The sequence below is a fragment of the Mytilus trossulus genome, chromosome 2 (genome assembly GCF_036588685.1).
Source record: "Mytilus trossulus isolate FHL-02 chromosome 2, PNRI_Mtr1.1.1.hap1, whole genome shotgun sequence".
NCBI classification, from domain to species: Eukaryota; Metazoa; Mollusca; class Bivalvia; order Mytilida; family Mytilidae; genus Mytilus; species Mytilus trossulus.
This window is the reverse complement of record NC_086374.1, coordinates 14483181-14498508: the sequence shown is the minus strand read 5'-3', so window position 1 is coordinate 14498508 and position 15328 is coordinate 14483181. Positions and strand designations below refer to the sequence as shown.

General features: G+C 31.5%; 1 protein-coding gene across 1 annotated transcript in view; it reads right to left on the bottom strand.

Moving 5' to 3' along the window:
- Window positions 1-15328, bottom strand: part of LOC134706561 (calcitonin receptor-like) — a 51403-nt gene that overhangs the window by 10063 nt on the left and 26012 nt on the right. The window contains exons 2-7 of the mRNA XM_063565591.1: window positions 12206-12310; window positions 10238-10308; window positions 6619-6722; window positions 5811-5937; window positions 2638-2791; window positions 1337-1394 (exon numbers count right to left, since the gene is read on the bottom strand). Coding sequence (XP_063421661.1) covers window positions 1337-1394; window positions 2638-2791; window positions 5811-5937; window positions 6619-6722; window positions 10238-10308; window positions 12206-12310 — 619 coding nt within the window. The remainder of the gene's footprint in view (window positions 1-1336; window positions 1395-2637; window positions 2792-5810; window positions 5938-6618; window positions 6723-10237; window positions 10309-12205; window positions 12311-15328) is intronic.

Sequence of the window (15328 nt, the reverse complement as noted above, 5' to 3'; positions counted from 1 at the left end):
TATTGAATCGAGTGACACAACTCTATTAATGATATCGAGTCATACGGTGATCTATATAGCATCGAAACAGACACGCATATATTCTGGCACCGAGCTTACAGCGCACAATATATGACATACAGTGGCGATCACTTCTAACCTTTCATCAAATCTGCTAGAATCTCTCAGGAAAACTGTTTTAGACAGTATGTAGAACTGTCATCCTAGAACGAACAGTTAGAACATAAACTTAATTTGTTCTACCCTAGAAACGTTTTATACAGTTCTACAACTAGAACAGTTCTACGATTAGATGAGTTCTACAACTAGAAGAGTTCTACAACTAAAACAGTTCTAAGATTAGAACTGATTTTTTCAGTTATACGGCTAGTATTGATTTAGTCAGGTTCTATCCAAAGAACAGTTTTAAGAACTATTTGTCTTAAATGTAAATAAGTCAAAAGAATATAATATATATCAAAACATTATTTATCAACGATAATAATAACAGTGAATGGTGACCAGTTATATGCGCTAAATGCAGTGACTCGTTTAGAACAGGTTATGTAATTTCTACGGCTAGAACAGTTTTAGACAGTTCTGTTAGACTTGATTTGGTCAGTTCTGCTGACAGTTCTACGACTAAATATGATTTGGACATTTTTACCTAGAACAGTTTCAAACAGTTTTACTTAGAACAGTTGTAGGGTAGAACTATTCTAGATAATTTAGGACAGTTTAGAACAGTTCTATGACATATTATTCTGGCATTTCTAATGAAAGGTAAGAAGTGAATTCCACTGTATATGACACCGGGTCATACATTGCCCTTAGTGTCACACAGCAGTTACTATTTATTCGTCCTAAATGCTCGTCAACTTCGTATATTATTTTGGCCTATTTATTGTTTTTGATTCGAGTGTCACTGGCGAGTCTTTTGTAGTCGAAACGTGCGTCTGGTGTACATGATGATAATCCTAGTATTTATAATGAGTTAAACTGCATCGACTCAAAAATAGTTTAATTGAATATAAAATTAAAAACAGAAAAAAGAGATAGTGAGAGCAATTATAGGCGAGATTCATGGTTTAACTAGTTTTTTTAATACTGAGCGAATCTTAATTTACATCTAACTCACTGGAGTTATTCAATATCTTATTTGAATCAATACAAACAAACAAAAAGACACCATAAAATATAATAACCTCTGTATGATGTATTGTTAAGTCGTAGATCAAACGATAGCAAAGCATAACAGATATTTTGGTTTACGATGTTGACACAATGAGGTCTAATAACGTCAAACGTTGTATGCTTATTATATAACTTCTTGTAATAATAACTTTTTAACTCTTACCTTTTGTCTGTTCGACTTCTAAGAACAGTATAGATAATGGTTGGAATAAGTGGGTATCCTGCAACATAATAGTACTTATTTATTCATAGTCAATACGAATGTATTGTAAAAATGTATGAAGTAAGGAACAATTAAAAGTTGCTAGACGAGACAGGAAAGATCTATATTTTCACTTTTAAATCTAAACCGGTTAACATTTCGAGATTATAATTTTCTACCTGTAGGATAATAATAAAATAAACCTTAGTTTTAAATGATTTGCTTGTTTAAAGAGTTTTCCGATGAAGCAGTTCTTGAAAACGAGGGAAAATATCAACAATCAAAGCTTCCAAAATCATGTTTTTACAATTCTATATTGGTTTTAAAGGAAACACAAACATATATTTATTTTAAATCTTAGAAACAAGTGAATATATATTTGTACTATAAAATACTTTCATAAACTGTCCATTGATTTAGGCATTTTTTTCTTAGGAAACAATAATGTGTAAGTCTTTATTGGGATAACAAAATATATGATTATGCTTAAATTTTTTGTATTGTTAAGATAAAATCATATAATTATAAAAGTCTTAATCATTTACCATTGGTTATTTTCATCTTATATTGCAGCTCTTAGTTTCCTGTGAAATGCACCTTGCATTATGATACAAATATTGTAACATATTTCAGAATTTACGCTTTTGTTCCGATATAAACAGTATTTACTATTATTACAAACTAGGGATACTTGATACTTTGTATTTTGCTGTTCATATTTAAATCATTATCTTTTGAATAAGTGTTTTGTTTGTATTTAACGACTTTAAGTTAGAGGAATTTATAATAGAAAAAAACACATACATCTCAGATTGCAGGAATTGGATTCTAGCTTTAAAGTTTGAACAAAACTAAAATGTTTCATTGTAATGTTAGATGTCATTGATTTATTAAGTACATGTCATTTTCTGTTTGTTTTTGTAAGGTCATACCTGCAACCAACACGAAGCGTTTGAAATTGTATCACAATACAGGAAAAAAGGGATATCTTCTTATCATATAACAATGCATGTATAATAATGGTTTAAAGATAGTTATAACCGATAATCATGTTTGAATCTTTTCCGAACTGTCCTATTCAAATTCATTAAAATAATTTTCTTGTTTTAAATCTTAGATAGTAAATGTGTTTTTTTTCAGTTAACCGATCGAGGCTTCGATTTATTTTTTCATCTCTAGCAAACTCACAATATTGGTTACTATGACGAACAAAACAAAGTGACTATGAAATTTAAAAAAAAAATAGAAAAGAATAAGCTTACCCCATCCAATTGCATAACATATAAATGTTAGTATTTTTCCGTTGCTGAATACTCTAATTAGTACTGTATGAAGGTAAAGTCCTTCGCAAAACATCCAGGCAAAGTTACATTGCATAAAATATTGTGCTAACACGTGCAGAAATTGACACCACCACTGAAAGAATTATAATGTTGTTCATTTACTGCAACAGTTGTGGCATTCTTGATCGAATAGTATAGAATAGTAAATGTCTTATTATTAAATATGATTTCTGCGTACTTATATATAGAACTAAACCTCAACAAAAAGGGCGAAAGATACCAGAGGGACAGTCAAACTCATAGATCGAAAATGAAATGCAAACGCTATAGCATAAAATCGAAAGACAACTAGACACATAATAGTACAAAAGACTCATCATAGACAACTAAAGATTTGGCAACACGAACTCCACCAAAATCTTGGTGGTGATCGCAGGAGCTCCGGAAGGGTAAGCAGTTCCTGCTCCATATGTGGCATCCGTCGTGTTGTTCATGTGATAAAAAACCCTTGTAAATAGTCTTATTCAGTATGCCACATTCGTGGTGAAAAGGGAAGTGGATTGTAGTTACGAAATAAGGAACATATCCGATATAAACTGTGAAACTGTTGTGATCCGAGCATATTATTAATAATATAAGAACAATATTTATGAAACTCACCAGGGTTATTCAGGTGATACAGCAATTATACAAAAAACACAATAATAATAGAAATAATCAATTCAATCAATAATGTCAATACATGTGGATAAAGATGAAGAGTTCGGAATCATCTGTTCTGTGTACAACGTCATGGATGCATGATAAGCACATATAAAACATGGACTGGTTCAGTACTGTATATTGGTGTTCAGCCCCACAAAACGGCTATTCCATAACAGTCAACCAACTCGTGATGGCGTATGTAAAGTTTATGAAGGAATGGTTTCAACTTCACCATTTTGAACTCTTGGTTTAATAGCTTTCTCTATCAAGGAAATCGTGATAGAAAATACAAGCTCAGGAATATCGTATCAATTTGGAGATATATACTTATGAAGACGCTGCTGGAATGTTGCTGCATAAAAATGAAAGTTTCACTATTGGGAAGCCGAAATCATCTCTTTTGTCGTAAAGGTTTGTGTTAACGTAGTTGATTGAACTATTTGTGGATTCTTATAAATTCTACATAACTTTTGGACTGTTTTAAATATCGGTCTATTTCTAAAATTGATTCTAACATACTTTTGATTTTGTAACCCTGTATGTTAACATTGCCCATGTGAAATTTTAAAATTGTTGGTATACATTGAACGAGAAATATATGTGACATATAAAATGTCTGACGTCAGACACACGCATCAATGAATGTGTTTGTAGATAGATGTTTTTGTGTTTGGTTAAATTGTTCCTATACAAAATGTTACACGATGATGAATGCTGTGACTTTTTTTGTTATTGTGTCTGTTTAGTTCACGCATCATTGTAAATATAACGAAATTTGATGAGACTTCCATCAGAGTGAGAGGTTTAGCACTATAAAACCAGGTTTAATCCACCATTTGCTACATTTGAAAATGCTTGTTCCAAATCTGGAATATGACGGTTCTTGTACATTAGTGTATGATGTGTTTTGTCAGTTGATTTTCCTGTGTGATTATGGACTTTTCGACTAGATTTTCCACTCTGAGTTCAGTATGTGTGTGAATTTACTTTTTTCAACCGACCCTCATTGTCAATTTCTAGATGTAAGTCTAAATATGAGGCAAGCTTGACTGTATCTGTTGTATCTACTTTATCTCTAGTTCGACGGGATAGATGCGTTCAACATAGTCACCAAATTTTAAATTATTTAGTGAAAGAACATCATCTATATAGCGGAAAATTAAGTTATAAGATATTAATAACTTCTTATCTTTCTTCCTAAGAAGTTCCTGTATGCAGTCAGACTAATAATAATAAAGAAACACATTCGGCAACAGAGGGACATAATTGGTTCCCATTAGAATGCCGATAGTCTTTTGAAGAATAAAAACATTCTCCTAACGTAACAAATATGTTGTTAATCCAGAATTCAAATATTTGGATAATGCCAGTTTTAGAGAATTTTTGTTGGAATCAGAGGGATTCTTTACAAAGTAGGATTTATTTTTCCCTAAAAAAAGATTCTTGTATCTAAGTTTGCCATTCCTTTTTTCATGAAACAAAGCACACGTGTGTTACGAAGTTTCTCCTCACGAGACAGTTAAATTTTGATCTTTTTAAATACTTAAAATTTAGCTGTTTAGAGATGAGAAACAACTTGAAACCAGAGTTATAAAGTGGTTGAATGTGTTTTAAAATGATTTTTATCCTTCCACTCTAAAGATGTGAGGACATTTGTGTACTTTTTATGTCAAGCCATCGTGCGTTTTTTTTTGACGTCACAAAATCAAAGTTCAATTATGTTTCGACTATCATTTGCCGAAAACAGATTTTTCACTAGCGAGAAGAAATGTTTTTCTCACACCGACCAATAGATGGAAAAAACACAACAATAAGATAGACGTCAATCCTCGACATATTATTTTACTGAATGTTCTTTGTAATGTATATCCAGTTTCTATAGGTTAGTTTGGTGTGCAATCAGGAAAAAACAGGTCATTGATTTGAAGAAAAATTCACTAGTTACTCTATATTTCAGTCACCTTTCTATTTTACTGTTTTGCTCAAAATATCTGTATGTTACTATGCTTTAACAGCGTTAGTCATTTAAACATATTGCTGAAGAAACAAGCGTCATTCACACTGAAATCGGTAGATTGGTGTAACTGGGCACGTCTGCTGATTGATTCGTGGCACAAAGTATCAAATTATATTCATCATAAATGTAGGCATGATCTTAAGAATATGTTTCATCTTCTTTATTTACTGAACTATAGCTGCTTTTGTAACTTCCTCGAGCAAACTTATAAAAGATTATTTCAGAAACATGTCCTTAAAAGCACGTAAAGACGCATCATGCGTATATTTTCATTCAAAAAGACTGCTTATCTTAGCAAACCCAAATAAACATCTCACCCGCTGTATTTTGAATGAATATTGCCTTTCTGTGTTGCAGCTATTAACTTTGCAATTATATTGGAGTAAATGTACTGACTACCTTTTCAGATAACTTACAAGAATGTACTTACCGGGTTAGCATCTATAATATCTGCGTCTAGTACGACTAGTTTGTAGTAAAGAATCCATGTTAAACCAGTAAATACGTATGATAGGAAGAGGTTTTTATGGATCAGCACCCTTCCACATCGTAACTGTCTGAAGACAAAGAAATTACTAATTATAATTCGTTTGAACCAAAATGATCGGAAAAAAGTTTTGAAGAGATTGATTTCTTAAAGTTATCAGTAATTATACATACAAGAAAATATTTAAAGATCTATTTTCAATAAAAGCATAGAAGTTTTCATACTAAATCATCTTACATGTAAGGTCGAACAAAACTGAAAGCCGTAAAACATAAAACCTGATGTACGTAATAAACGAGGGGAATATGTAGAAAAATAAAATATGTAATAGATTTTCCAATGAATATTTAATATTGTTGCTAAGTATACACGCATAAATATGACTCTAAATTTAATATCCTTGTAACTTTCACATTTCAAAATAGTGTTGTAATTATAGGTTTATAAATATATTCATCACAAACGTATAACGTCGAAAAACGAAATTGAGGTCGAACCTATCTCTTGATTGTAGATATGATAAGTTTTGTATTCAATATTTTTGACAAAGAACGTGTACTTTTTTATTGTTATTAATTATATTCTGCAATTTAGTATTCCCATTTTAATGATAAAGTTAGAATTGTTTTTGTTTTACATTGAAATCAATATTACATAAACAAGGGTACTTCTTTGTCGTTTATCGTTTGTTAAAAATAGATCTAAAATACAAGAAGCCATTACATTTTACAATACTTGGCAATTTTCTTACCTGAATCCGAAGAAAATGGATAATGCAATTGTGAGCAGCAGTAAAGACAACGCATTTCCAGCAATATATACATAAACATAACCTTGACTCTCAAGGCTAATTTCCTACAAAAGAAGACAACATTTCAACTTTAAATTTAAGGATTTCACTGATTTTGAAATAACTAAAACCAAATAACATAATACTTGTTTTTAATTAATTTTTATAATATCGAAATGATATATTGTGGTTTTCCATTTTTATTCTTGTGTTTGATAACTGCAGTGATATAACTTTTCATATATTTGTCAAACATTATCTATACCCTTTTAATTATTCTGCATGAAATAAATATGTATCATTGTCTTTAACACCATTTCGCTATTCCATAGTGAAAAATAAAAGGTACCAAAGATTATGTCTACGATTTAAAGAAATCAAAATGAACAACATGAACAAAGCACCATACTTAATGTCTGAACTTTGTTTGGATGTCATCTAACATGTTTGATGGTTATATTGTATATAGAAATGTAATAAAATAATGCACGTCTTGCTTTATTACTGTAAAGGAAACCGTAAAGACTTCAGCATGGCCTTTTCATCGCTATTTATTGCACACACACTATTGCCAATGCATGTTTACAACATTGTCGTTATTGCATCAACTAGATCAATACTGTTCATCAACAATTATTTAACTTTTGACATAAGAATAACAGATCGTACACAGACTAATGTTGCGAAACTTCTGTAGTAAGTTTACAAAACCATTTATATACACGGGGTTCCTAAACAATTATGATATACAATGTAAATTGTTGATGGTCCAAAAGACAAAACATTTTCCTTTATTGAAGATGGGTTGATGATTATCTGCAATTATTACCAGTTGACAAGATGGCTTAAGATAAAAGCTACACGACAATTAGAAAAATACTCCTATATTAAGATCGATTTCCTACCGAATCACTATATGTTAGGTCATTTAACGATGGTTTGCCATATATAATTTATTTTTGTAATGCAAATTTATTATTACATATCTAAAGCGACTTGTCAATGCAAATGTACAGGTACAATACAGTTGCAATAAGTTGAACCGGAACGGTTTACTATTCTGGATGACTTCTGGCCTTCAAAATTTTTCTTGAGGTTTTGTGACGCAATCTTGAGATCCTTTGTATTTAAATTTGTAGACTGAAGGGTTTCTTTACCCGTTTATTTTTTACCAGGTCCTTAACTTGTTTTTTATTGGACTCCTTGCGATATTTTAATATACGTATGGATGATTGCAGTCGACCGCTTTTTATAGATTGTTAGTATGTGATATTTCCTGAATTATATTTTTACCAGACACCAGCTGGAACCATGCATTATATTTCTATCAGACTCCAGCTGGAACCCTGCATTGTGAAATAACATTGATATCATGTTATTTACAAACGATATTGATTGTAAGTCTTTAAAAATATGCAGCGCGGTAAAATAAATCCCAAGAAATTAATTTTTCACAGCTGTCTTGATTTAATCAGTTTTTTTTAAATGAAAATTTACAGCAACAAATAAGCGAAACGATAAAAAGAAAATAAAGCCCAATTGAGTACCTTTATATTTAAAGTGCAACATACAGTGCTTCGAACAGCAATGCGCGGTAACTATAAACACTCTTCAATATTTGAAGCATAAGAATTATAATAGCATGCTGGTAATATGTTAATATATATCTGTTTCCGACTAGATTTTATTGAACATTAATTTAATAAAGACACAGGTTTTTACAATACAGTACTTGAAAAACCTGTGTCAGCTTAGCTTTAAAAAGGTTAGAAAATAAAGCAAAATAAAATTCATGACATATTCCTTTTACATGAGCATTTAATAATTTTTTTGTGCATACAATGTATCTATAAATATTGGGATCTTGTCTTAAGCTTGTTTTGATGCAATGGTGAGCTTGCATTATCTGTAAACCTAACATTTAACGGCTTTTTGACAACCTAAGACTATGTAATTTAAGCATTGTAAATATTCTGTTCAAATGGCTATCATTAACTTTTGTTATTAAAAGTAATGTGGTTCAAATTAAAGGTGAGGTGAACGATAACTTTGATTCGTGCATAAAATGACAGTAATCGTACGTCACAAATTGAGTAAAGTACGAATATTCACGATTTGAAATTAATTAATAGATCTTCTATCGAAACCTAAGTTTGCATATAATATATTAATTAAAAAAAGCATTAGATTATGTAATAAGGATTTTAATGACTTGCAAGAGACACATTGATATGTTATAATCTCTATTACTTGACTAACATATTGTCGGTACAGGAATAATGCTCAAATCAAGAATTACTGAATAATTATCTTGTATTGAGTGTGATCAGTTAAGATTGAAAACAAAGTTTGCATACACACAATGTAGTCTTATTTTAAGAAAAGAGAAGAATCCGTTGGATTTGGGATAGTAAAACGTTATTCAAGTAAAAAAGACATTATGGTGGCAAAAGAAAAAAACCCAGCTAGACCACACACCAGTACATATAAATACTACACAGGAAATTAATTAAAAAAATTGAGAAACTACAACGTACAAAAATGAGATGCTCAGAAGGTTAAACAGTTTCTGCTCCATTTGTGGTAAATTGTGGGTTACACATTGCAAGTTTAAAAATATTTGACAAGTTGCATTCGGTGCTGGACATCGAAATTGAGACGAAATGCTCAATTTTCTAACTGATATACATTATATTGTTGATTCCTAACAATCAATGCAAATGGTTTTCTTTTCTTTATTCATTCGTCTTAAAAACACCAATCAGCGTTAAAAGTTAAAGTTACTGTAAACTTAATTTGGTGATATTTCGGAATTGATGAAGTTTGTTGGCTACAGGGTATAGGTACATAGAGACAAATGCATCTGTTGCATGTGTACTTCCAGTAATAACGTTTGTGAAATAGACATGAACATGAACAGAACGAATAAAAAAGCTGTGGGAAACAAGTATCTTTATAATTAAAAGTCGATTTCTCGAAATACAGTCCACAAAATGTTGTCTGAAAATGTTTATTTATTATCATTATAACCTTTTTTTTTTAACGATAAAGAATGTTTCAACTTAGCCTTATAATTTCATTTTTAGTAATATGCTAAGGTAACGCTACTTATAACACACATAGGCATAACATTTACTTAGTTACGACGTCACGCTGCAGTTCTTTTAGTTTTGTTTCTCTGGAACCTTAGCGAGTAAGATACCATAATACAATGACAACTAACATTTTCATATTAATTATAAGGGAAATATTCTCAGGAATAACATATTTTGTGATATTTTTCATTTTGTTGTTGTTAATGGATTTATTAGATATCAAAATCTAACAGGGGAATGTATTTTTCAAAACGAAATTATCAAACTGCTCAATGTTTTTAGAAAAAGGCCAACAAGATGTCAAACTTTCCTATAGCATGATATTGCTGGCATATTGGCTCCATTGTAAGTCCCATTAAAGCAAATATCAATAGTTTTATAGTGACTTCTAAAAAATTGTATATGTGAGTATATTTTTCTTTCCATATAATATTAGGTAAAAAACTATGGAATAATAACTTTAAATACATTCATGTATAGCTTACGTTCAAGTGTGTATAATTTTCCCCTTTGATGTCCCATGTTCCATTTTCTGTACAGTAATAACTTATACGGTCTAAAATAGAAACAATGTTTTGCTATTATCAGTCTTTGTCATTCGTCTATCGTAACATTTCCGATGAAATAAGAAGCATGCACTAAGTTTACCAACTAGAGATATTTAGCGATTATCAGTAGCCATCTACCATAGCTTGTACAAGGCTTTGTCAAATTTTAACAGCACGAAATAAAGTCGCATACATACTTAAATCCACGAATTAGCAAAACAATAGATAGAAGGAACATATACAATTAGATTAAATCTGTTTTAAGCGATTTCAAATTTGGGCAATGATTGTTTATCCTCATGGAAATTAAAATGAACAACATAAGTATCAGCAATAAAAAAAAATATGAATTGAAGCTTATTTTGAAAATGAAACAAAAACCTAATTTTCACTGCAAGGATTACACCGGGGTTAAATATGATAATCCCTGGAGTTTTTTCATCTGGCAGTTAAAATTTGCCAAGTTCTTTCGAAATGAAGATGTTACATACGATGTTTCCTAGCTGATGAGTCTGTATTTGTGTCGCAAGGAAAGTTGTATGCCCCTAACAAACCTGCCCTTATTTTCGATCAGCAATTCGAATTTCATGTTCGTTCTTTTAAAAATACTTTGCAGACTTACTTATATATTGTATTAATTGGTAAGTTGTGCTCCTTTTAGATACGTGGGACATATTTGCAACTGGTTATTTAAAACTATCTATAAAATTAAATATTTGCAAAGGATGTTTGTCTCCTCCCGGTCTCAAATTCAAACTTTCATAAGAAAATCATTCTTAATAGTATGAGGTACAAAAGTATACAAAGCTTTCTTTTAAACTAGTATATACGGAAAGAAAACTGTCCATCAAGACCAAATGACAAAGATGTACGGCCTCGAACTACGAACAACACTCATACCGTATAGTTTGCTGTAAGAAACCCCGACATGACAGAATGTAATATAAAGTAATGTCTGACGAATAAAAAATAAAATGAAAAGCAAATATACATAGATAAAACACCAAAACCCGACCGCCAAACCACTGAATTACAAACTCCTAACATGGGAAGGCGCATACAGAAGGTGACATGGTTAAACATGTTTGCAACCGCTCAACTCTCCTCTAACATTGTTATCAAAATGGTTTATTTTGTGCAAACGAGATTTGTATAGTTCGTTCTTATGTTGTACTGTTATACCACTGTCACATGTCAGGGGAGGGTTGAGATCCCCCTAAAATGTTTAAAACTGACACATTCTGTAAGTATGTGTCTGTCCGAAGTCAGGAGACTGTAATTCAGTGATTGTCGTTTGTTTATTTGTTACATGTTTGTTTTCAGTCCATTTTTTTTGCCCAACCTACGATAATAGAGGGGCATTATGTTTTCTGTGCGTCCATTCATTCGTTCGTTCGTCCGTCCGTTCGTTCGTCCTCCCGTCCGTACGTCCGTCTGTTCGTTCGTCCGTCTGTTACACTTCAGGTTAAAGTTTTTGGTCAAGGTAGTTTTTTATGAAGTTGAAGTCCAATCAACTTGAAACTTAGTATACATGTTTCCTTTGTTAAGGTCATTCTAATTTTAAAGCCAAGTTAGATAATTTATTCCAATTTCACGGTCCAGTAAACATAGAAAATGATAGTGCGAGTGGGGCATCCGTGTACTGTGGACGCATTCTTGTTTTCACATAAATTTAGGACATAAGTTTTCTCGTTTGAATTGTTTTACAATGTCATTTCGGGGCCGTTTATAGCTGAATTTGCGGTATGGGCTTTGCTTATTGTTGAACGCCCTACGGTGATCTATAGTTGTTAATTGATGTGTCATTTTGGTCGCAAGTAAAATAGTTGTCTCATTGGCAATCATACTACATATTTTTATATATTTTTAAGTAAGAAAGAAAAACAAATTAAAACTAATACGCACAGCTGTTGATTGCTAGGATCCTTGATTGAACTGCTGTTTCACCAGCCAATGTGTGGTTCCAACATGCTCCCATCCTTCCAGCTGTGCCATTACAAAATAAGTTATCTTAAAAACAAAACATAGTACTTATAAAGTTAAATTCACCGTTAATCAACTATTTATACAATTTTATGACATGCTCGCAAACATGAATGTTATGATACAAAAAGACAACATCAACAAGTGTAATTTCGGTTAACCTATTCAATAATTCGGAATTCTGATTACTAAGTATTTATTTGTCAATCAAAATCAAGAACCAAACAACAATTATTGATTGGCTATTTACTGACTGTAATATCTGACAATGACTTGTTGCTCCAGGAGGGTATCTCATACATTGATATTGATACAAATCCTATTCAGTTTGTCAAACTGTTGGCGTGCATGTTATGATACATGACATAATAAATGTAACTTTAAAATGACGGGTATATTTGTTTTTGTGTATTATCAGGTGGAAATATATTCTGCTCACAAATCATTTACATTCCGCAAGACACGTGTTCCAAGACGAACCTTTATCAGGTAAATACCCAAAGACAAAATTTCTTCGGGAAATAACAGCCATTGGGATTTTCATGCGACTGTCATTCAAGTGAGAGGTTTAGCGCTGTAAAACCAGGTTCAATACACTATTTTCTACATTTTTAAACGCATGTACCAAGTTAGGAATATGACAGTTGTTGTCAATTCGTTTGATGTGTTTTGTCGTTTGATTTTGCCATTTGATTAGAGTCTTTCCGATTGAATTTTCTCGGGGTTCAGTGTTTTTGTGATTTTACCTTTTTTCAGTAAAATAGTCACAGCAACCCCAAGCAGCGGTATCGACCCAGAGCTATTTAAACAGAAAAGCCACTTTGTAAGTGTTTCAATCGTGATAAATGGCCAAGTTTCTTTTCGACTAACAGATACAAAGGTTGAGCAAATAACCAATCAAAACGTTTTGTTTATGAGCACCTACTCCAAAAACCATCGCATAATGAAATTACCCTCTTAATTTTTTTTTAATATGTTTCGGCTTTCAAAACATCGACAAATATCATAAGGTTTTATCAAGTCTAATAATATGAAGAAGTATGTTTCTTTATAAAATATTGTAGTATCATTTTGATAGTAATTGAAAGTGTTTCTCTCTTCATTGAACATTTATACTGTACTTTACTTTGACAAGGAATAAATTATTTCACTTGTTACTGAAGATTCTATGAGATTTGAGTAAATTACATGAAACAAACTAATATTTATAGAAAACGATGACAATTTGTCAAACAGTGAAGGCAGTAATTGGAGACTAGAGATCGTGATATCTAGGGAATAAAACAATTTGTGTACTTCAGTCCTTTTAATATAGTTTCTCCAAAAGGATACGATTTCATTACAAGTATGAAATTTGTCAAATGTTACACAATCTATGTTATGACCTTGAGGTCAAACTGTAGTACTGTTATTTGTCATCATCCATATTAAATTATTATTACATTACAAGTATGTTTCATTATAATACGTTATTTTGATTGGATTACAGCAATACCACGTCATTCTGAACTTAACCTTCATTTCAAAATGAAACAAAACACAACGATTCATGATAGCACGGAGCTTCCACAATAAAGGGCACAAGTAAAATAAAAGAACTTAATAGAAATTGTTTTCATTTTGTAATCCTTTAACAAAAAATGTAACAATAGGTATTGAATGTTTCTGTAAGTCATTTTATGAGGTTGTAAAGGCAGTGGCCGTGTGCACATTTTTAGAATGTAGCGCCTCTGCACTTCATACAAAATGTGCTTCGGTCAACGCTTTGCAAAACTTTTAGGAATCATTGGTCCTCAATGTTTTTCAACTTTGAAATGTATTTGGCTATTCTAACTTTTCTTTAATTATCTGATTCTTTTGTAAACGAAACGTGCGTCTGGCGTAAATAAAAAAAAATGTCTCCTAGTATCTATGCTGAGTTTTTTATACCACAAATTTACAACAGAATCAGTCAATTCTAAAATAAATTTCTGAACCTCATAAGTGTCTATCAGTTAATTTATTTTTAATTATTACATTGGTTGCAATAAATTACATTGATTTCCCAGTTGAATAAAAGCCGATTATTTCACATGTGAAATAAACGTGGCTATTTCACTCTCTGACGTCATATACAACAATAGGCGTTGTCAAGACGTCGATAACGTCGGATCAAAACAAATTGTGAATGGGTAGGAAAATGATATAGTTCCTTACATTTTCTGCATTAATTTCATAAAAAAAGCCATTAGCCAATGTAATAAAAAGTATAACTAATCGCCGTATTTGAATATCAAAAATAAAACAACTGTTGACCGAACGCCGCTATGGATTAAACTCGTGCTGCGCACTCGTTTAAACCATGCGTCGTTCGGTCACGCGTTGTCTAATTTTTGATATTCAAATACGGCGATTAGTTATACTGTAAGTATTTTGAGTGATCTTGATGATTTACATTGAAATACACTAATCACACGTGCAGTACAAATACATTGATTGATTGTTGTGTTTGCTCATTAATAACCTCCAATGCAAAATAATTTATGCATTTTCAGAAAGAGTCAAAATTAATAATAAATAATATTTATTGGCGCTGACATTGTAGTCGAGCGAGACGACGGACGTGTAATTTAAACTCCAAATTTGAAAATTTCAAAGAGTTGTTGCTACTGTTCGTTCACATCTAGATAGTGGGACTTTTTCTACCTGATTCATCAATATCCAACACAACCTTAGACTTAACCAATACTCCTTATATTTAACTGCCGGATGAGTCCAATTCAACATATTTTTTTATGCTCCAGGTGAACTCTTTGGTACAGTAAAAACTTCATTTAAGTCAAATTCATCGATATTTATACACGTCATATACATTGTTGCATTTCGTGTGTTAAAATCTTCAACTCTTTTGGATTCACTGAAATTGTGAGTTTTTGAACTCTCCTGATGAAGATTAAAAAGGAAAAGCGCAACGCACAAAATTAGTAGAGTTATATTTTGACTTTTAATTATTTTGACTTTTAATAACACCAAAAATAACTTAAAAAATCGTATCGCATGTTTAGT